General features: G+C 35.9%; 1 protein-coding gene across 1 annotated transcript in view; it reads left to right on the forward strand.

Moving 5' to 3' along the window:
* shot (dystonin-like protein short stop) overlaps nucleotides 1-25,317 on the forward strand; it is a 1,304,552-nt gene that overhangs the window by 991,749 nt on the left and 287,486 nt on the right. Inside the window, exons 72-73 of the mRNA XM_090402172.1 lie at nucleotides 5,348-5,548; nucleotides 22,549-22,677. Of these exons, the coding sequence (XP_090258298.1) occupies nucleotides 5,348-5,548; nucleotides 22,549-22,677 (330 nt within the window). The remainder of the gene's footprint in view (nucleotides 1-5,347; nucleotides 5,549-22,548; nucleotides 22,678-25,317) is intronic.

The raw sequence follows: 25,317 nt of genomic DNA on the forward strand, positions 1-25,317 counted from the left end.
ATCACTCCCAGATCTCTTATTTCTAACACCTCCAACAATATATCCTCACCAAGCATAAATTCCGTCCTATTTTTGTTTTCCAAATTTTAAAATCTTACATTTTGCAACATTGAACTCGCATCCCCATTTCTGTGACCAATCACTCAATTTATTCAAGTCTTCTTGTAACACCACAACATCTTCTCTGCTCTTCATGGTTCGTCCCAACTTTGCATCATCTGCAAACAACTGAATATCACCATCAATCTTCACTAATATCATTAATATACAAGGTAAACAGCAATGGCCCTAAAACAGACCCCTGATGCACACCACTAGTAACTTTCCTTTTCTTGGATATCGCTCCCCCATACACAACTTGTTGATTCCTATCAGATAGCCAGTATCCAATCCAATGCACCAATCTAATATCCAACCCCATCCACTTTTGTTTGATTATCAACTTATCATGCGGTAATCTATCAAAAGCCTTTGCAAAATCTAAGTATATTATTGTGTATCCTTCTCCTCTGTCCATGGAAGCAGTCACCTTATTGTAATAAGTACGTAGATTACTAAAACATGACCTCCCTTTAGTAAATCCATGCTGTCCATGAAAGATAATATCACTGTTGTCAACCCAATTCTGAATCCTAGTTCTCACAAGCATCTCCAACAACTTAACTACAACATGTGACACACAGATAGGCCTATAGTTTGATGCTTGAGGTCTATCACTGCTTTATGAAATGGCACAATCTTACCCTCCTTCCACTCCTTAGGAACTTGACCAAGTGCAAGACCCGCATTAAAAAAAATGTCAAGGCCGGCTTCAACTCTCTGGCACATTCCTTCAGAATACTTGGTGATATATTACCAAGTCTCACAGCCTTATTTACATCTAGTTTGTTCAACTCTCCTTACACATCTTGCTCACTTACAGTCAGTCTCTCTCTTTCCCCATCATCAACTGCTCTCAATCTCTCCATGAAGTCACATTCACAAGATTGAATGACCTTTATGAACTGCTCATTAAGTATCTCCTCCACACCTTCAGCAACAGCTGTCTGTATATCATTTTCTCCAATCAATGTCGTCCTTCCATAATCATTTTTTCTTTTGGTGGCTACATATTGTAATAACACCTTATGATTCTTTTTGGCTTCATTAGCTAACTGCTGTTCATATCTCTCTTTAGCTACCCTCACCAACCAAGTCTGGTCTTTGTAGACCTCATGGAATTGGTTATTTCCACTTCTCTTATGCTGCCTCCACAATGCCTTCTTTCTCTGTATCATATGCTTAATCTCTTTATTCATCCATCTTACACCCACCTTATTTAACCTTCTCATCCTTGGAATACACTTAGATATTGCATCTACTAGATAGTTTTTGAAAATTCCCCAAGCTGCATTGATCTCTTTTCCAGCTAACTCCTCATTCCATGCTACACCTGCAAGCTGTCTCCTGAGGTCTTCATAATTACCCCCCCCCTTGTAGTTCCACATATTCCCTTTTCTTACAGAGGTCCTCACACTGCTGGCAACCACCCAGGTAATCACCTTGTGGTCACTCTCACCAATTGGTGGGTGATTTGACACCTCATTTATAATTACATCCTTTGATGAGATGACCAAATCCAAGACCCTCAATCCTCGTGTACCCTCTGTTACATACTGTCTAAGGTAGTTATCCCTCAAAAACTCAAGAAACTCAATTTCTTTACTTCCATTTGCTATCTCATCATTCCAGTCTATATTGCTCTAATTAAAATTGCCATAATGATCACTCTTTTCTTATTTGCTTGGCTAATTTGATTATACATTTCATAGTCACTACCATCCACATTTCCTGGTCTATAACAACATCCAACGAAGTATTTCATTCCATTCTCCTCTATCTCACACCATACCGCCTCAAACCACTGGTACTATTTCCCTCTTGCATCTCTACTTTATATGGACATAACTCTTTCTCTATCATCAATAGCACTCCCCCTCCTATTTTAGCTCTTCTATCCTCACAAAACACATCATACCCTTCCATCTCTATTCCTGTCAGGATGTCATCCTCATCTAACCATGTCTCACTTATTCCAACAATTTTTGAGTCAACAGACTCAATTAGTGCAACCATTTCAGCTGCCTAGTTTCTTACACTTCTAGCATTTGTATATAAACACAACAGCTCATTCCTGGATCTATAGCTAGTCCCACCGATACCGCTCATTCGATGTGATCTCTCCATGCTCGACTGGGGCCATTTCTCTTTCTGCTTATTCATTTTAAAACCATGTTCAATTCCAACTGTTTCCTCTTGATCCCAGGTCATCCCATTCCTTTCCTGTCTACACATGCTCTCACATCCTCTTGGAGCATCCATTTTTCTCATGCTGTGTGCCCCTGTCCACCGTAAGCCTCCTCATTTCCCTATTCATCTTGCACACCCATTCTCTCATTTTCCATAATCATGCCACTTACTTCCTCATTCATAACCACCTCTTCAATCTCTCCTATCTTACTCACCTGCTCTTCCACATCACTTCCCACTTGATCTGATTCATTCTCTGTACTCACTTCTCTACCTTCCAGCAACAGTCTCTCCAAGCGACTCACACCATAACCACTCAAATGCAGTCCATCACTCCCATACAGTTCACTTCGTCCTTCAAACTCATTCCACACATTAACAAATTGTACTCCCCTCTCCTGACACATTTCAGCCAACATACCATTCATAATCCTTGCTCTCTCCCTCATCTCACCACTGTCATACCTAGGCAACACACTTACTACCCTTCCTGTCACACTATTCTCTTTTATCCATCTAATCAGCTTCCTGATATCCATTCTGATGTGTTCTTTGTCTTCTGTCAAGTCATTCGTACCTATTAAACCATCAACTCCTTTGCTCGCTCCCTCCTCATATTCAATCACTCTACTCATTTTACTGCCTGGAAACATACCTTGTGCATCCTCTCATCCAGCACACCTTTAATAATGGAGTCACCATACTATGCCACTCGCTCGTCTTTCGTTACCTCTTTTGTACCTTCTTGATTTGTTTTAATCATTTTCACCTGAATTTTCTTAATTTCACTCTGCATCTATTTCATCTTTTGCCTCACCCATGCCTTATCCAAAATGTATTGGAATGTTCCTCTTATGTAGTAAGTTTTGAAGGTAGTGATCATACCCTGGTCTAGTATTAAGGATGTTGTATTAGGTGGCAGAAAACAAAATTCCACATTCGGGTGTTCTGAAACAGGATGGACAGGAACATTGTCTATAATCTATAAAACTTTCAAGACAAAATTTTTTTCCATCAAATAGCATTTAACTTCTGGAACAAAACACTGATGGAAGCATTCTTTAAAAATTTCTTTTGTAATCCAAAGTTTTTTATTTGCCTTCTAGTGCACTGGTAACCTGTTAAAATCCACACGTTTCATTGCCCGTGGTCTTAGGGATCGATTAACAAGTAATGGTTTTAATATATGATCTCCTGAAGCATTGCTGCAAAATATTGGAGTCACATGATGCTTAGCTGCTTTAAAGGCACCAAAACGTTTTTGTGATTTCGCTATATAAGTTCTACTTGATATTTGTCTACATTCTGTAGCGAAGAGTAATCCCTAATATTTAAAACATTGGGGGGGGGAAGTTCCCCCAAAATTCAAGTTTAAGCTCATATGTATGTACTAGGAAATAATAATTATAATAGAAATATCCTTTTTTAACAGAACTGAATTTAAAAAATAAGCATCGCCATTTGAATCATGTTAAATCAAAATGTACAGTGCAAAAGTTTAATTGCTTTTGTTTTCTAAACCATGTTATTTTGAAATTGTGTAAAAAAAAAAAAAAAAAAAAAGCTATGTAAAAAGAGAATTAGCTGTGTGTGTGTGTGTACACGCTTTTTTTTTTCCCTCACACACACATGAGACACTGTAAAAACTGTAGCAAATTAGTGTCATGGGTGGGCAGGGGTCAAAAGAAAAGTAGTTTGTTGATATTCTTTTTGAAAAGCTGGAGGTGGTATAAATGGAATGAAACACAAATGCTTTTGCTTGTGATATTATAGGTTTTGCAGAAATTAGGTGAGAGCTCAGTGACAGTTCTGCTGAATAGCACCCATAGAAACTAGTTGTGAAAAGATAGAATGCAGAAACTATCTACAAGATGCTGGTTAGAGAGAGTCTGAGTTATAGTTTCTTCTGGGCAACATTAAGAATTTTTAGAGATTTTTGGTGCACCACTCGAAATGTGAGAGGCATATTCAGTGGTTGAGCAGACTTGACAGACAGATCAACAATAATGACTTGAGCAAAAAAAGGATTCCAAGTTTTTTAGAAGCTGAAGATTGTATATAGTGGTGTGTTTTTGCCACAAAAGGCTAGTGGTGTCTCTCTCTGAATGATCTGGTCTTCACCATTGTTAGTGAGCAGTGGAAGTGCAGCGGGTGGTGGCCGGCAACACTCAGCAATTGGCTCAAAGCTCTCATCGCAAGTACACATGCGATCTCTGTTCTCTTGTTCAATCACTTTTCTTTCATTTGGTTTTAATTCAGATACCTATAAGGATTTATTATATTCATCCCCTGATATGGAAAAGAGAGAGACAGATAAAGAAAGCTGCAGTAATAAAGGAACCGTGTGCCAGAAGGTCTTACTTCACTGTGCAAATGATTTCATTGGTTTTAATAACCCAGCTGATGACATTATTGAAGAAATCACAATGTAAAAGAACTTGGATTTAATTAACTGGTTAATAACAAAAAACTTGCTCGATTCCTATTCAGAACAGTTAAGCGAGAATAAAGCTAACTGTAATAGAACTTGAGCTAGTTTTCAATCACATTGAGCATGTTAAGGAAATGTTGTTTGATGCTGATCCTGATATGGAACGAAGCCTTGAAGTCTGCCGAAATCTTGGTAAAGCGATTGCCAGCTATCACAAATTGCATGACAAGATGAAAAAGTCGAGCACTATTCAAACATCTTTATTTAATTTTTTTGTGAAAAAGTAGCTCAATCAAATGTTTAGAAATTTAAATAAAAATTTAAGCAATTAATTTTTATTAACTTTGATGATTTTATTCTCTAATATAGCTTATACATAATTTTTTTCCCCAAATTTACGCTAACTGATGGATGAATTATAATTATTCCTATTGTTTATTATATTTGCTTAACACCATTTTGCTTGGCATGCATTAATTGATGGATTAATTAATCATGTTAAGTGAGGCTTTCCTGTAGCCTATCATTGAATGTGGATCATATTATCCGTATTAATCAAGAAAATAATGAAATCATTTATAATCTCAATAAGGATTCTTATTTTCATAATGCGTTTTTTCATTGTAGGTGTTAATGAATGATATTCATGCTCATCAAACTAGTATTGATACTCTAAATCGAGCTGGAAAACAATTAATTGAGGCAAATAAAGGTAGTGAAGATGCCAGTGCAACACAACTGAAATTGAATAATCTCAATTCAAGGTGGCAGCATCTTCAAGACAAGGCTGCAGAAAGACAAAGTGAGTTGGAAGAAGCCTTGAAAGAAGTAAGTCAGACACTATACCATTTAGAATAGTTTCTTAGAGATATTGCAGGTAATTAATAACTTATTTTTCTGGAGCACGAAATTAATTTGATATTAGATATTTTTATATATGAAGATGGTTGTTAATGTTGCTACAATTGAAATAGTAAATTGATTTACAGTGCATGGTTTTTCCCCTTCAGTACAATATTTGAAATGATAAAATGATTTTAACTTACCTCAGTGTAACACTAGAGGTAATACAGTGATTTTGATTGTTCTCATTAGCACACATTTAAATAATACAATGATTTTTAACATTGCTTTTAGTATGGATTTTAGCAACACAATGATTTTCGTATTGTCTCACGAAATTCTGATATAATTATAGATTTCAAGGCATATGCTCGAAAATATGGAACAGCAAATTTTTTTTTTATATATTTATTCCAAGATAAAGTGGAGGAAATGACAGATGCTGTTTTTAATTTTGTGTGTGTGAGAGAGAGATCGTTCTAGCATGTAGCTAATGCAATCAATTTTAGCAGTAAATATATTTGTTTAATTTTAGTCTTTTGAATCTCAACATATTATTAATATCAACATTTTCTATGAGGATAGACTTGTTTTAACTTCTTGGTCACAAAAACTAATATAAAAAAAAAAAATCTACAAAAACACCATTTCTTACTATCTGTGGACAGAATCGAATATATATATATATATATATATATATATATATATATATATATATATATATATATATGGGGGGGGCCTCTGCCCTACGGCGCCCAATCCCCCGGGTTCCAGGCTGGTAGGCTGGTTCTTTATGAACCTCACTTTAATTATTCAAAATCACAAAATGAAAATAAAATATTTACTTAGTAATCTGTCATGACATGCATGTTATGCTAATTTCAGTAATGAATACTAACATGTAGTGTTCTAATGGTCGACAATGAGTTTGACAGGTATTTGACGAATTCCCGTTTCAGGTATTCCTGAAACGATAAAATTGTTGTCTCATGAAGGCAAACACATTGTCAAAACCATGAAGATGTGACAAATTTCGGCCTTATCGACTTATCGTGTAACAAAAAACATGACATAAAAATGTTTCAAATTTCAGCTTACTTTTTATATATTTGTGTGTGTGTGTGTGTGTGTGTGTACACACACACACACACATTTAGTCCAATTCAAATATTATAACCACCTTCCTATCAGTTAGTATCCCTCCCTCCCCTACAACTATGCACCACTGCATGGACTATGAAGCTTTTGAATGTTGCCAGAGCTATGCAGTACTTCATCAGGATAGTGCATCCAACTGAACTGTGCATGTTCTAGGTGAAGGATTAAAATGCTCTGTCTCTCCCTCTCAACTGAAGGCTTGCTATGGTGCTTGTATAGCATCTCGGGTAGCCCTGGCATTCCACTCTGCAAAAAGCACAGTTGTTGCTAGCCAGAGAGTGAGCATCAGTTTGTGGCAGCTGTAAAAAAAAAAAAAAAGTGTCAATAGGGAACCCAACCTGTATGTCAATACCTCCTTCAAACAATTATAACATCACTGAATGATATGACCTACTTTCCATCTCATTTGAGCAAATGAAGGAGACCAATCAGTATGGACTCACTCCTGAGGATATGACAAAGATAGTTGCATTATACAAAAATCCATTAATAAAAAAAGATATTGGAACATGCACTGCAGAATGTGAAAGATGTGTATGGAGACACTAATAGATGGACTGTTTTCAGATGCATGGATACCTCTGTTCCCCTTGAAGATCAGATAATTGATATAGATGGTGCTGTTGAACGAGTACCATATGATGACATTGTCTTGGATATTTTTCTTCATAAACACAAATGATGGATACCGGCTGTCCTCAGTTCTCTGAAGAAGAAAAAAAAAAATTCAAGGCTAATGAAAACATAACTACTCAATACTGGAAGATAGATGGTGCCACCAATACAATGGAATTGTCATCTTTTCCTTTAAAATATCAATGACATAAAGGCTCCCAGTATGTTTCTGCCTGCAGGAAACATATCTAAAGCTGAAATACAACCCAATATTACAAAATATAACCATCATTTATAAGAAGAGGAAAGGGGATGGATGTGCTCATAAAGGAATTGCCATTCTTCCAGCAATTATAACCATAATTGCTGGAAGAATGCATAACCTCTTCTAGCAAGTTTTACTCATTATGAAAGTGGAAGTAGTTGCTATCCAACTCTCAATCAGAACTCTGTTAACAGTATGCTAAATCTAAGTTCCTTCTGCCACAAATACCTGTCAAGATGACTTTGATTGCATCTTATTGTAGTTAATCATTCGTACCTTTAATGAGTAGACAACATTGTGGTATACTGCTCGAACAAATATATGTTGAGCTGATGTTTGACAACAGTAATCTCTCACTATTAAACACAAGAAGCAACACCTTCTTCCATATGTCTTCATGAACATTCAGTGTCATAGACTTAACTATCTGCTCACCTTCCCTTTTCTTACTGTCTAAGTGGAAAACTGACAAGAATTTAATTAGGAATAATCACTTTCCCATGTTATCCACCTTCCTGCATGGACAACCATGCACACCATCACAGATATCATGATGGAAAATTGAGCAAGCTGACTGGCTCATCTTCCCATTATTAATAGAATTTGATTCTCCAATAGTTAGCTTTGCTTTCATGAGTGATGCAGTGCAACATGTGGCACGTTGTGTTACACAAGCTGCCACAACTGTAGTTCCTAAAAAATGTCTAATCGGTTTTTACATTTTCTTCAGCCATGGTGGAATTGTGATTGCACAATAGTGAAAGAAGCTCAGAAGAAAGTTTGGGGTATTTTCCAAATATGCTCCACGACAACAAACCTCATTGTTTTCAAACATTCCAGTACTAGAACAAGACATATCTGGCATTACATACAAAAGGAATCCTGGATTATGAGATGATAACATATCTTCATATTCTGTGGATCTCCTTGTTGTCTATGCTATACAACAGAATACGTACAGAATACAACAACAAACCTCATTGTTTTCAAACATTCTAGAGCTAGAACAAGACATATCTGGCATTACAAACAAAAGGAATCCTGGATTATGAGATGATAAAATATCTTCATATTCTATGGATCTCCTTGTCTACGCTATACAACAGAATACATACAGAGGAAGCATTTCCAGATGCTTTTCATAAGTCAGTTGTCATTGCCATCCCAAAACCAGGAAATGATCCAACTCAAGCAAACAAAGAAAATGGTTAATGCTAGACTTCTTTCTTTCTTTGGTATTTAGAAATCCATAATTCTCTCTCTTATGCATTGTGGATTTTGCCAATGCTCTTCAGTGTTGGAACACTTGGTCTGCTTAAAAACATGTATAGGAGATGCATTCTTGAAACAAAAACATCTGGTTTCGTTGTTCTTTGTTATGGGAAAAGATAATGACACAGTCTTCACATATGGCATATTAAAAGACCTGTATAGTCTAAGTCTCAAAGAGCACCTTCCTATATTTATTAAAAATTTTCTGTTTAGCCATGTCTTTCAAGAGGATGCGCTCTCTCATCAAGAAGAGGGTGTTTCCCCAAGGTCTGTCTTAAGTATGACTCTGTTTGCTATCAAAGTTGACTCAATCACTGAATAGATTCCTCCCACTGTAGACAATACTCTATATGATGATGAAGACTTCACAATTTACTGTCACTCTTGTAACATGAGGATAATTGAAAAACAACTTCAGCCAGCAGTTGATCATGTTTCTCTATGGGCTCGTAATAATATTGAATTTGGGCTTTCAGAAGAAAAAGTCTGTATACATTTCTTCCAAAACTCTCTCTTCACCCAGATCCTGAGTTAAGAATGGGACAACCTTTTATTGCAGTATAAAGAAAACCAAGTTCTTGGGAGTCATCTTTGAGAGAAAGCTCACATTCCTTGCACAAATTTGTCAACTAGGAGAAAAGTAGCAAGAGAGAGAGCATTGAATCTCCTTTGCACTTGATCCTCTTCTCAGTGGGATCCAGATTAGTCTTCATTGTTTTTTCTTTATTATATGCTCAATGCTGGATTATGGGTCTCAAGTCTATGGTTCTTCAAGGCAAAATAACCTGCACTAGTTAGATCCCATCCATTATCAGTTTATATGGATAGCTGCTGGTGCCTTTCACACATCGCCCACTGTCTTTATGTTGAACCAGCTCTGTCACTTAGACAGAAACTATTATACCCTAAAAATAGTCTCTTCCAGAGCATCCTATATGAACTAGTCTGTTTTGTCACCTTCATTGGGAAGATGAACATGAGACACGTCACACTACCATACATTGTTTTGATATGCACATTAAAGATGATGTTATAGAAACTATTGTAATGACTGTTGACAACATTTTTCCATGGCAAGTTTGCACTTCCTCGTGTAACCTGTCACTTTGTCAACTGCAGAAGTCTTATGCTCCATTATCTGTCTACCTGCAGCCCAGTCTAATTTCTTACCCATCTATACTGGTGGTTCAAGATCTGAGACCTCTGTTGGCCATGATTCTGTGTTTCCTGACATTATTATCTCCAACTAGATCCCACTTGATTGCTGTAATTATATAGCAAAATTGTATGCAATTCCAGCTTGCTATTGTTTATATAGCAGAAAATGGCTACCATTAGTATGCGATTTATAGAGACTCAGATTTATTTACAGTGTATTGCATCTCCTTTGTATAATTCACATGCAGTGCTTTGTGAAACGTCGCATTTGTCATACAAAATGAAGACCCTTAATTTTGATGTTTGTTCAGTTGTGCTGGATTTTCTGTCACATTGGAATTAAGTGAAATGAGACTGCAATCAGCTGCCAGATTAGCATATACTTTTTTTGATGTATTATTTTGCAGTACCATAGACAGATTATAAAATTAAAGCTAATTACCCAATAACAGGAAGCACTGACAAACAAATTGAATGAGTTAAGCCTAAAATTAAGCATTGGCAGTCAAGTCAATGTAGGAACAGAAGAAAGGAAGTTCTTCTTGCTATGTTTCATATGGGTCACAGTTATCTTAAACATTCTTATTCACTGGGGACTCATGACACTCCTATCTGTGAAAAATTAAACCCACTTCTCACCATTTGTCATATTCTGGTGGAGTGTCACAACTTCATGCAAGAGAGGAATGAAATTTTTACTTATTTTACTTATTAATTTATACAAAGATATTTGATTGTTATTATTATTACAAGAGATCTCCAGGAAGTCAGGGACTCATCAAGGGAGGCCACATACTTGTTCTGGAATTCATTCACACTACTTGCACACACAACATCCAATGGCAATCCATTCCAATCACTCACCACTCTAAGAAAAAAATAGAGATCTCACCTCCTTTTTAGCAGCGTTCATTCTCAGCTTCCAAGTATGCCCTCTCATCCTTTCCCCACCTTCCATAAAATGAAAAATTTCATCATCTGAAATCCTGTATGACCCTTTCAGAAGTTTGTAAATCTCAATCATATCACCCCCTCTTTCTCCTGTTTGCTAGTGTATGCAGTCTATAAATTCTCAATCTGTCTTCATAATCAGTATTCTAAAATCCTGATATCATTTTTAATGTTTTGCACTCTCTCTCTCTCCACTGTATCTGAATCACAATGGAAACCAAGAGACCAGACCTGCACACAATAGTCCAAGTGAGGCCTTATCAATGCTTTGTAAAGAGGCAAAACAATATCCTTATCTTTGCATGTCAAAGTTCATTTCAGCATTGCAAGTATGTTCTGAAATATATTTGCAATCTTTGCTACATGGCCCTTGAACTTCAACTTCCCATCTATTAACACTCCAAGATCCTTAGCCTGATCAGTTTCTTCTAGCATAATCCCACCGATATCATACGACATTGGATATCTAATCATCCCAAAGTGCATGACTTTACATCTACTGACATTAAAGAGACATCCATTTTCCATGCTAATAATTCCAGTCTATTCAAATCATTCTGTAAGTATCACATATGATTATCTTAACCACTACTGGTTACCTTAAATCTTGCTGACTCTCACATATATCACTCTTTGTAGTCTATCCATCAGCCATCCTCTTATCCATTCTAATATTTCATAATCCAGTCCCATATTTTCCAATTTATGCAACAGTCTTCCATGCTGTATTCTGTTGAAAGCCTTAGCAAAATCCAAAATCATTATATATCTAGCTCAATGATAACATTATCATAGAATGTGAGCAAGTCGCTAAAACATGGCCCTCCCTTAGTAAATCCGTGCTGTTCATTGCAAAGTAGAGATTCTATCCATCCATTTCTGAATGTGAGCCCTAACCTACTTTTCCTAAATCTTCGCAACCACCGCTCCTGAGATACCGATTGGTTGTTAGTTAGATACAACTAACATACGTACAACTATATACTTGTACGTATATAGTCTCACTCCTGCGTAATCTTCCCTGTTCTGAGGCTCAAATTATATAGCCTGGTCAAAGGAATAGTAAGTTCAGTTGAACACTCTTTTAGCATCTGTGCTGATATCCCATCAGTCCCTATTGTTAAATTCTTATTCAGTTTGTGCAACAGCTCTAATACCTCCTCCTCATACACCTCAGTTTCTTCATCCATTGAAGAGGTAGCAGTGAGCTCAATGTTAAATTCTACTTATATAAACACTGTTTCACTTAATTTGATTTTACCTGTGCGTTATTTACTATTTTTTCTCTTTATGACTATTTATTAATACCTTTTGTTTCGATGTAGTAGCCTTTGAATATTGCATAGTATGACCTTCTATACTTATAAATAAATTAAAAAATTCTGCTTTTTGTACTACATAGTATATGCTATGTACAAAAAGCAGAATTGTAATTTAAAAAAATTAATCAAACCAGTTGATTGGATGGTTTATGGTTTAGTGGTACAAGGACGGCATATGCTAATTTATCTCTTTTTTATTTTAGTTTATATATTTATTTATTATCACTGCAAGTACTGGTTTAATCTTCAGTTTGGCGCAGTATGACTTGAGCTGTCCTTGCACCCAGTAAACCTCTAACCAATCAACTAACCAGCCACTCATTCAATATACATTCTCTATAAGAATAGCTACCAACACTAATGAAGTATGGCACTTCACCATCATCTGTCATTCAGATAATACAAGCATAACAGAAAGACAGCTGCATCAACCATTGACCATCTCTCAAAATGGGCATATGCAAATTGGTTCAGCAATTTGTAAATGGCAAATTTTCACAGCAGAAGGCAGTTTGTGTGCACTTTTGCTGCAAACTAAGTCTTTAACCTGGTGCAGAACTCCAACTAGGACAATCACTAATCTCATTTTCTTCTTGTGATGAGTTCTTGAGTCTGATATTTGAGAGCAAACTCAGTTTCTTCCTTCACATACGTTAGTTACGAGACAAGTGTTGTGAAGCAGTGAACATTCTATGCACCCAATCTTCCACCCATTGTGGTACTGAGAGATGTTATTTGCTTCTTTTGTACTTGGCATTGATAAGATCAAAGCTCCACTGTGGGTCCCAAGTCTATACTCCTGCCAGGGAGAGTACACTGCAATGGCTAAACCCTGTTCACCATCAAGCCATCATTATATATGGGTGGAGCATTTTGTCCGTCACCTATTCCTAATCTGTATGTTGATTCAAATTAAGCACTACTGTTGCTTACAATATTAACAGCCTTTGCCAGACCATCCCACATGGCCAACTATTTTTCATCCCCAAAGTGAGAATCTTTACATCACTCGATAAACTGTCGTAAAACACTTTGGTTTGAAGATGAAACTATGGGACAGGTGCAGAAATTGCAGCCAACAAGTGGCACGGGTAGGACTTGTTAGAGACCTAAAATGTGAACTGCCATGTTTATTTACAAATATCAGGAGTATCAGAAATAAGGGAGATGAAATTGTTCAATGATGGTTTATTTGTCCCAAAATCATTGGAATAAGAATAAACATGGTTGAATGAAGATGATATCTTAATGGGAAGAGAAATGGAAGGGTACAGTGTATTTCATGAGGATAGAAAAGACAAGAAGAGAAAGGGAGTACCACTGATGATAGCATGGGAATCATCTCCACATACAGTAGACATGAAAGGGGGAAATAGTGGCATGGTTTTGAGGCAGTGTAGTATGAAGTGGAGGTCAACAGGAAGAGATATTTAGTTGGTTGTTGCTATAGGTCAGGGAATGAGAAGAGAGGTGATAAATAAATATATGAAAACCTGGTTTAATTCACGAGAGAAGGATGATTATTATTGGTGATTTTAATAATGGCAATATGGATTGGAATAAAAAGATAGCATTTGGAATAAGTAAAATGAATTTCTTGAGTTTTTGAGAGACAACTCTCTCAGGGAGTAAGTAAAGGAGGGCACACAGGGATCGAGAGTTTAGATGTGATCATTTCATCACAGAATGTAACTGAGTCGGGTTTTGCACTTCCCTCCAGTTGATGAGAGCAATCACTTGGTTTATGGCTAGCCATATGAAGACTTCTGTGAGGAAAAGATACATATGGAAGTCCTGTCCTACCAGGTGTCTTCTCCCTCCAGGAGATTGACTAACCATGTGTCTCCACCATGTCCTATTCTGTGCCTCTCTGCTGCATTCCTCATATGAGAGATAGGTCCAGTCTTCTATATTTTTCATCCACTCCAGTCTTTGTCTTTCTCTCTTTCTCTTTCCCTCAACAGTTCCTTTGAAAAGTGTAGGCAGTTATGTCTCAGAGTATGTCCAAAATATCTGACTTTTCTCTTTTTAACTGGTAATTAGTTTACGGAATTAACAACGCAAATGAAGTATATTAATTAAAGGTAACTTTAATGAATAACTTCTATATTTCGGCAACGTCACATTGCCATCTTCAGGAACATAAAGATATGGTATGTGCACGCAGGCACTAACAAAGCAAATGAGGAAGAAAGCAAGAAACTAATATTGTTCCTAAAGTCCTAATGGTGCCCTCTTGCGGGCTAATTTGGTAGTCTTGGCTGTTGGGCCGAAGTTCTCATAATGTAAGTCTCCCAAATTTGGGGTAGTTTCATGCACCCAAATTTGTTCAGGTTAGGAACGTTTTTTAGAGCTGCTGAAGATTCTTTGAATAATCTTTCGTATTTAAACTTGCTGCGATGAATTATTTTTGTTTTCTTCCAACGAATTTTATGGTGGGTATCTAAGGCATGGTCTGCCAGCCCAGAGCGGCTGTGCTGGTGAAACCGGATGTAGTCTTTGTGTTCTGAAATCCTGATATTAGTTGTTCTGCCTGTTTGACCAAAGTAGGACAATTTGCAGCCGCAAGAGGGCACCATTAGGACTTTAGGAACAATATTAGTTTCTTGCTTTCTTCCTCATTTGCTTTGTGTTAGTGCCTGCGTGCACATACCATATCTTTATGTTCCTGAAGATGGCAATGTGACGTTGCCGAAATATAGAAGTGATTCATTAAAGTTACCTTTAATTAATATACTTCATTTGCATTGTTAATTCCGTAAACTAATTACTAGTTATGTCTAACCAGCGTATAAGCCTTGCTACTTTTCTCTTTTTAATTTCTTTCATCAAGAATCTTTCATCATGCTCCTGTTGACGCCTGCCATCTCTAATACCTCTTCATTTGTCTTTTTTTTTCTTTCCATGATAGTCTCATAATTCTTTACAGCATCCACATTTCAAAGGCCTCCAGTTTTTTCACACTCAGATTGGAGAGTGTCCTTGTCTCTACTCCATATAATAATGTAGACCATATGTAGCATTTGGAGATTCCTTAGTCTTGTTTTCAGATTTAATTCTCTAGATGTTAGTAGATTTTTCGTACTGTAGAAAGTTGACCTTGCGATTTCAATCCTTTTTCTAATTTCATCTTCTGTCCTGCCATTCTCTGTGATCAAGTGTCCGAGGTATATGTATTTTTGCACCTGTTCTAATTTATTTCTTTTTATATCGATGCGTATTTTTGGTATTTTCTTTTCTCTTGAAATTATCATGATTTTTGTCTTTTTAAAGTTGAAACTGAGGCCATACTGTTCGCTATAATTGAGGGTTTCATCTATAAGAGTTTTGAGGTCATATTTGTTTTCATCTAGAAGAACCGTGTCATCTGCGTATCTTAGGTTATTAATATTTCTGCCCCCTACAGTGATTCCTTTGAGGTTACTAATTTTATTAAATATTTCTTCTGTGTATACGTTGAAGAGAATCAGAGAAAAGACACGGCCTTGTCTCACACCTTTCTGAACTGGGAATTCTTCTGAGGTCTCTCTATTTATTCTCAAAGATGCAACTGTTCCCAGTAAAGATTAGTTAATAGCCTAATGTCTTTTCCATCCATGCCTATTTTTGAAAGGATTTCAATTAATTGTTCATGTTGGACATTGTCGAATGCCTTTTTGTAATCTATGAAGCAGAGGTACGCAGCTTTTTGTTTTTCTAGATATCTTTCTATGATGAAAGTATGTTGAAAGTACCTTCTCTTGTACCTACATTTTCCTTGAAGCCACTTTGTGTATCATTTAATTCTATGTTTATTTTTCTTTAATTTTTTTCAAGAGTAATGTATAGGAGGACTTTTGATACTTGACTGATGAGGCTGATTGTCCTGAACTTGTCACATCTTGTAGCTTTTTTTTTTTTGGGGGGGGGGGGGGAATTGAATGAAAATTGAGTGATTAATATCTTTGGATAGAAATCCAGTCTCGTATATTTTATTGCATAATTTTGTTAGAAATTTCAGTCCTCCTTCATCGAGAGCCCTCAACCATTCTGCCAAGATGTTATCTATTCCTGCAGCTTTATGTGGTTTTAGTTTTCTGACGGCATTTTCAACTTCACAGAGTAAAATGGATGGTCCTTCTAAATCAGTCTGTTCAGGAATATCATTTCTTTGTTGTTCATATAATTTCCTTGTGTATTCAATCCATCTTTCCATGATTTCTTTTTTATCCATTAGAATATCGTCTCTTGAGTCTCTAATGACACTTGCATGGTTTACTGTATTTGTCCTGCTTGTCATTTCTCTGATCTTTTCATGCATTTCTCTGCTTCTGTGTTTTCTATCAAGGTTTTTTATATCTGTACATTTATATTTAATCCATTCCTCTTTGGCTTTCCTGCATTCTTTTTTTATTTCTTTATTCATGCTTTTATATTCAGGTTTGTTCTTTAACTTTTTTTCTTTGTTCCATCAACATTAGTATTTTTTCATTCATCCAAGGTTTATTCCTTTTCCTTTTTAATTGTGGGAATGTATTTTTGGCTGCTTCATTGATGCTATTCTTGAATGTTTGCCAGTTCATGTTAATTTCATCAATTGGCGTTCTATTTTCTGTGTGAGTTGTGGTGTCAGACTTGTTAAGGGATTTTGTGAATTCTTTTATAAAGCAGTCTTTAGCTTCTTGGTTGTTAAGTGAGTCTAAATTATAAGTTTCTCTTATGAATGGTTGGCTTGGTGTCTTAAGTTTTATTTTGATTTTTGCAATCACTGGGTTGTGGTCCGATCCTATGTCTGCTCCAGGATATGTTTTTGTTTGTGTTATTGCATTTCGGAATGTTTTGCTTATTATTATATAGTCAATTTGGTTTCTATAGATGTCCCTAGGGCTTGTCCAGGTATATAGTATTCTGGGAGTATGTTTAAACAGTGTGTTGGCAATTATTAGGTCATTGGTTTCACAGAATTGAATTAATCTTTCACCTCTTTCATTTCTGATACCAAGCCCTTGGTTTCCCATGCAAAATGAGATTTTTTCTGAGCCCACTTTTGCATTTAGGTCGCCCATCAGTATAATAACATCATATGACTTAGCACTGGAGATTGTAGTTTGGATGTCTTCATAAAATTGTTCCATCTCTTCATCTGGGTGATCTTGGGTTGGTGCATATGCTTGGATAATATACAGGTTGAATGGTTGTGCAGTTATTTTGGCTGTTATGATTCTGTCATTTATGGGCTAATATCCCTGTAGAGATTTTGCAATTCTATTACTTAGGATAAGCGCTACTCCATTAAGGTGTAAGTCACTGCCAGAGTAGATTATAGGGTGATTTTTTCTTCTTATTATGCCTGTATCTGTCCACTTCACTGATACCTGCAATATCGGCCTTCATCACTTCTAATTCCTGGAGTAGGTTATCTAATTTGTCTGCCTCATAGACTATCGTAGACATATCACCACGTGTCTTAAGAGTGTTCTGACGTTCCATGTTACTATTTTCAAGAGATTGCTCCTGGTTTTCAGACAAGAGATATCTGAGAATATCCTCCCTGGAGGGTTTGGGATATTATCTTCGTACACTACCTTAGTAGTTCTTGTCTTACAATTCCCAGTTTCAAACTCTTCTTCCCTGTAGCTATAAGAACTGGTGGTTGCAGGGGTCTCAACCACATCTTTAACTTCATATTGTGACATGGTGTGTTTCATGGTTGACAACGGATAAATACGTGGTGAGGCTCCAATCTCTTCTACGACGGCTGGCCACAAGTCCCTTAGATGTCAGGAGTGTGCCCTCGATGTGCCGCACATCTTGCTGTCATGCCCTTGATGCCATTGATAAGTCAGTGTTGATTCTTCTGCCATCTTGGCCATTCCAGACTTCATGCACATAAGGGGTGACATGCCCTATTTACAGCATTCTATATTGCTGATATGGAAGTACAAGGCTATAATTATGACAAGCTTAGGAGACAGATTGGAGTTATAATATGAAATGAGAAGTTGAGTAGTAAGGAAATAAATGCTGCTTGGGAACTGACAAAGAAATACATAGCAGCATCAATATGTGAACCTTTAGGTCAAAAGGTTGAATAAGGAATGAATGAGTGGATTAAAGCATGGTTAGATGGGCCCTTTCTTTTAGTGTTACACGGTGATCAGCATTCGTTTTAGAAATGATGCACTTTACAGCCGTGTTATAAATAACTATTTTAATTTCCTGACGTTTCGACCTTCATATTAAGGTCATCATCTGGAGTATACACAAATATACAAAGAAAAATTGAGTTACATTTCACACAGTATGCTAAAGAAACAATGATTTGAACAAAGGTTATTCTACTGGCATGACCTCTAGTGAAAATATAATATATATATATATATATTAAAAATTAAAATTTATTAATTAATTAGAAACTACATCAAAGCTATATTCTATTTAAGATAACATCAGAGAAACATTCTTTCATATAGATTTCATATTTTCTTACAGAAGCAATGAGGGCCTAATTTCACATGGCAATTGTTATATTAGATTTAAAATTCTGGATTATCTACAGTCCTGTTTATAGTTAACTGTTAGCGATTTGAAATTAATAACGGAAAACTCGCTTACAAAGATTATTTAATAGTATAATTTTCGCCTGTGTGTCACAGGCATCTTCAGTACATATTAAGCTCAAATTAAACAATAACTGACAATTCCAAAAAGCACCACCTAAGTATCTGGTGTAAGATAACTAAAAAGGTCAATAAATTTCCTTAAAAAAAAAAAAAAAAAATCAATACAATAAAAAGTTAGGAAAGATCAGCTGATTTGTATAGTAATTTCATTCCTATCCCTTATGTACAAGGCATTAGTGAACGCATAGCAAAAGTTTTAAAACCACTGAATATTTTTGTTGCCTTTCGACCATTTAGAAAAATCTCCACCTTTCTCACTTCTCCTAAGGACAAACTTCCACATCTTAATCACCCAGGTGTCTACCAGATTCCGTGCTCTTGTGGATTATCTTATTTCGGACAAACGGGAAGATCTGCCTCTATTCGGCTAGAAGAACACCAATCTTATATTGAATACTTTAAACCTGAAAAGTCTGGACTTGCAGAACATGCCATCTTCACTGGACATAGAGTTCATTGGAGAAAGACAAGAGTCCTTCACAAAAGTCGGTTCCTCATGGAACACCTTTATAAAGAAACATGTGAAACTTTACTTCATTCTCCTAACTTAAACAGATCCAATGGCTTATGTCTATCCCCTTTATGGGATATATTACTATACAAATCAGCTAATCTTTCCTAACTTTTTATTGTATTGATTTTTTTTTTTCTTTGCTTGGAAATTTATTGACCTTTTTAGTTATCTTACACCAGCTACTTAGGTGGCGCTTTTTGGAATTGTCAGTTATTGTTTAATTTGAGCTTAATATATACTGAAGATGCCTTATATAGAAAATTATACTATTAAATAATCTTTGTACGTGAATTTTCCGTTATTAATTTTGTATCGATATGTCTACTCACAGTATACCTCTTTTAAAACTTAGTTAACTCTTAGAGAGAAAGGTTTCATGTGTAGAATATGTGTCTTCCATATGCTTGGAATTTTTAGAACCATCATTATTGTTAAGATTAGGGTGGTTGATAAGAATCTCACAGGCTTCCTTAAATTTATGTTCATACTATGTTTTGGTGTGATGTAAACAACTGGTGCTTTTCCAGTCACTTCTATGTAAAGTGTTTAGGGTATGATCAGAAAGGCCAGCTCACCATAGTTAATATATTTAATGTGTTGTCTATGTTCCTTTTGTCTGATAGGAATTGTGCGTCCTATTCCCCCTATATATGGTAGATTACAGGTGCAATAAATACGGTATACTCCAGGGTGGGCCAGCGGAGGGAGTGGGTCTTTGGATGAGTTTAGTAAGCTTTTTAATTTTGCAGGAGGTTTAAAGGTGGCTTTAAGGTTGTATTTCTGTAGTATTCTGTTTATTTTCTCTGATGTCCCTTTAATGTATGGAATGGTTATAGTGTTTTCAGGTTATCAGTTTATCTTTGTTGTTTAGTGGGGTCTTGTAGAGAATTTTGTTGATAGTGTTTTGGCTGTGGCCATTTTTTAGGAAAGTATTGCTGATAACTTTAAATTCATCTTTAAGCGCTTGTTCATTGGAGCAAATCTTCAAAGCCCTGTTTTTTACAGTATTAATTACACCTAGTTTTTGGGATGGGTGTTGGTAGGAGTGTATGTGTGTATATATTGGCCAGTATATGTCAGTTTCCAGTAAATAGTAAAAGAAAGGCTGCCAGAAGGAAGACGTGTGACAAGTGTATCTAGAAATGGAAGTGTGTTCTGCTTTTCAATCTCAATTGTGAACTGTATGCGTTTGTCTTGTTTGTTTAGGTGGCTGAGGAACGTGTCTAATGTCTGGTGGCCATGGTGCCAGATAGTGAAAACATCGTCAACGTATCTAAGCCAGACTTTGAGTTTTAAAGGAGAGGAATCTAGAGCATGTTGCTCAAAAACACACAACACTTTATAAACATAATCAAAGACATTACATTAGAAAAAGATGATTTATTAGTCAGTTTAGCCATCTCTGTCCTCTATACGAATGACCGTATCAATGACACAACCCTTCTTTTAAAGGACAAATTCCTTCCAGATATCACGGCGCTCTTTGCACATGGATTACGTTCTGGTTATTTTATGTGGCAAAATGCTTTCTACCTACAAAAAGAAGGCACAGCCATGGGTTCGCCATTATCCCTCCCTATTGCTAACTTTTATATGGAATATTTTGAGCAACATACTCTAGATTCCTCTCCTTTAAAACCCAAAGTCTGGCTTAGATACGTTGACAATGTTTTTGTTATCTGGCCCTATGGCTGCCAGACATTAGACACGTTCCTCAGCCACCTAAACAAACAACACGAATGCATACAGTTCACAATTGAGATTGAAAAGCAGAACACACTTCCGTTTCTAGATACACTCGTCGCACGTCTTCCTTTTGGCAGCCTTTCCTTCACTGCTTACCGGAAACTGACACATACTGGCCAATATATACACATAAACTGATACCACCAAAGACACATATTCTACCCATGGAACCTTTCTCCTTGAGAGTTAACTATAAACAGGACTGTAGATAATCCAGAATCTTAAATTTAATATAATAATTGTACTGTGAAATTAAGACATCATTGTTACTGTAAGAAAACTGTCTATGTGAAAGAATATTTCTCTGATGTTATCATAAATAGAATATAGTTTTGATGTAGTTTCTAATTAATTTTAATTTTTATTATTATTATTTTTAATATACATATTATATTTCCACTAGAGGTCATGCCAGTAAAATAGCCATTGATCAAATCATCGTCTCTTTAGCATACTATGTGAAACGTAACTCAGCTTGTCTTTGTATATTTGTGTATACTCCAGATGATGACCTTAACATGAAGGTCGAAACTTCAGGAAATTAAAATAGTTATTTATAACACGTTGTAAAATCCATAATTTCTAAAATGAATGGTTTGATGGGCTTTGTGTGTAAGAGTGTTTGCTTCCCGCAATTAGTCTCTTAACTCCATGGTGGTCTGGTGCTAATAATAATAATATGTTATTGATTTTAGTTTGTAATGTGCATTTAACACAAGCATAGCAGTAAGCGTGATAAAGAATGTCTCTTTAAATTGCAGAAAGGAATTTTAACATAACTAATTCTGAACATGTTCCAACTGCACTTTTGTTATTTTGAGAGTGCCAAATAAAAAAATGCCATTTGTACTAGCAAAATTCAGTGAATGTGCAGTTGCCATCCTCTCATTACATTTATAATTAACTCTTAATAATTTATGCAAATTATATTTTGTTTTAGTAATTTTATTCACTAGATGCTAATGAACCTTTGTGATTTGGTTTTTTGGAAGTGTGTAACAATCGAATTCATTGTTATTCTGTTTGGTGCAGTAATAATTTGGTATTCTATCATTTCAATTACTTTAGAAAAAGAATTTCTATTACATTTCTGTTTAATAATAATAATGTGTTATAACTTGTTTTTTTTTTTTTTTTAATTTTTAAGAAACTAAATAATTGAAATAAAGTATTTATATTTTTACTTTTCCTATAAAAATTAATTAACCAATAGGTGGTTAATGCACTGTTAAGTGGTTTTAATATTTATCACTCAAACCAAATTATGTGATATTATAAATGGCTTCTTCTCGCTCAGCAAAAATAAATTATATATATTTTAGGCACAAGCATTTAATCAAGAAATCCAGGATTTACTAATGTGGTTAAGTGATATTGATGGTCATCTTGCTACATCCAGACCAGTTGGTGGACTACCTGAGACTTCTAGAGAACAATTGAGTCATTTTATGGTATTTTCTTTTTATATTATAAAAGTTCATTACTATTAAATATACATGTTATATATGATATTCATATTAAAATGTAATTATAAAATAAAAAAGTAGTAATTCATAGTTTTTAACAGAAGTTAATTAATTTAATTTCAGAATTAAAATTTGTTTAATTTAATTTAATCTTAATGAAAGTGTGACAAAATCGTGCTTCCCTGGAACAAAAATTCACAATATTAGTTATGACATCCAGATGCAAAATGATAAGTAAGTCAAAGGAAATTATTGTCTTGATTGGCACAAATGATTTCAGAGATGAGAAGTACTCTGAGGGAGGATGTAAAGGAGTTGTTAGAAGAAGCAAAACTGAAGAGCGAGAAGGTGAAGATTGTAAGTCTCCTACCACACTATGATAGAGGACATTGGTAGCTAATGAATATGTGTGTAGGTTGTTCAGAAAGAATGATGTAGGATTTGTGGATCTGTGGTCTGTTTGTACAATGCTGATGGACTTCATCTGAATGGTTTTGGTCTTAGCTGTCTGGATAGAGCTTTGGTCACTGGGCATGCTGAAGGACAAATTCTGGAAAACTCTTAAGCAATTAGAGTGGAAGCAGGTGAGTTAGTGTGAAGCCCCCCCCCCATGAGGCGAGTGAGTGTGAGAATGACAAATTGCATAATCTAGTCTTGCAAGCAAAAATATGTTTAGTCCATTCAGAAAGTAAAGGTGGTTAAGGGGCCTAAAGGGATGCTGCAGTTTCTCTATACTAATGCCAGAAGTATCTGGAACAAGAGGAAGGAGTTTATGGCATTGGTTGGTGCAACCTCACCAAAAGTTATAAGAGATTTGCTTAACATCAGAGGAGGATTTAGTTACCGGGATAGAATGTGAAGGGTTTAGTATTTTCAGGGAAGATAGAAAAGATAGAACGGGGTGGGGTGGGGGGTACTGATGATGATAGCAGATGAACTGTAGCCAAAAAGAATAGGAGTTAGGTGGGAGGGTGGCTGTTCATTTGAAGTAGTCTGGTATTGAGATTAAAGCCAGTAAAACAAAATATACAGTTGGTTGTTGCTATAGGCCAGGGAGTTCCATAGATGATCTGGAAGACATGCATCGCAAATTAGTACAATGAGTACAGGGCAAGTGATTATTATGGGGGAACTTCAACTATGGACATATAGAAAGGAAGAAAGATCACTCGGCGGGAAGGAAATGGAATTTATACACCGTCTAAGAGACAATTACTTGAGGCAGTATGTGAAGGAGGGGACTAGGGGTGTGAGAGTATTGGACCTGATCATAGGATTAGAAGAGCTATCCATAACCAAAGTGACCGTATTGCCTCTGATTGATAAAGTGATCATGCGGTCTTGCCTTGAGAGATTGTAAAACATCAGGAATATTCTGTCAAGAACTTTGGAAATGTGGAACTACCAGACAGGTGATTATAATAAGCTTGGGAAGAAGCTTAAATCTGTGCCATGTCATAAAACACTCCAAGGTTAGGATGTTAGTAGTGCATGAGAGATAGTTATGGGTCATCTAGGAAAGCAATATTAAATTGTGTACCTAAGGGGAGAGTCAATCAGGTAGGTGTAGTCAGATAGATTATAATATAATTAAGCACAAGCTGCGGAAGAAGAAAATGTTGTGGAGGATATATAAAGAGAAAGGTGACCAGCATGGCAAGAAAAATCAGATTATGAGAAGAATCTAGCTGAGCAGGCCAAAGGAAATCCCAAAGAGTTCATTCGTTATGTGGCAAGTAAGAGGAAGAATGACTATGGAAGATCAACCTTAATGAATGATGATTTTCATGAGGTGACAAGCAGATAAAATAGTTGTTACTGATTGACCACTTTGCAAGGGTATATCATCTAAGTGAGGTTACTGCTTTAACATATGTGACAGACACTAATGCAGGAACAGAGGTGGATGAATTGGAGGTTCTTAGGCATTGCCTAAGAACCTCCAATTCATCAATTAAGTCTCAGCTCTGGCAGAGTTCCAAGGGAATGGAAAGAGGACAGAATAATTCCCTTCAATAAGTGAAGTTCTAAGAATTATAGACAATCAGTATCTCTGGCATGGTGGTAAAAGTACTGGAAAAATTGGTCAAAAAGAGAATTCAAGAATATTGGTGGATAACAATATGATACTGTATAAAGGGTAACATGACTTTGTGAAGGGTCTGTCATGCCTTTAGTAATTTACTGTCTTTTTATAATAGCATAACAGCAGATTTGGATAAATAAAATGGCTAACACAATGATTCTGCTGGATTTTGCAAAGGCATATGACAAAATGGTTAAGTAAGTTCATAAGAGGGTTCTCTAAAGAGATCAAAAGATCAAATATATGCTGAGTCAGAATCGAGATAAAAACTGGTGACTAGTGGTGTACTGCAACGTTTGGTGTTGGGACTATTGCTCTTTAATTTATATATAATTCATATAGGAAATATTCAGTTGTTTGCTGATGATGTGAAATTAGGTAGGGTAATAAATAATCAAGGTCCATGTGGGGAGCTTGCAAGATGATTTAAATACTGTCAGTATAGGTAGAAGATAATGGGTATCAGTTTAATGTGGAAAAGTGTAAATTTATGCATTTTGGGATAAATAGATTGCAAGCTGTGTATCACATTGAAGACA

Source organism: Typopeltis vanoorti, chromosome 12, assembly GCF_054136105.1.
Source record: "Typopeltis vanoorti isolate ZY-2024b chromosome 12, IOZ_Tvanoo_1.0, whole genome shotgun sequence".
NCBI lineage: Eukaryota > Metazoa > Arthropoda > Arachnida > Uropygi > Thelyphonidae > Typopeltis > Typopeltis vanoorti.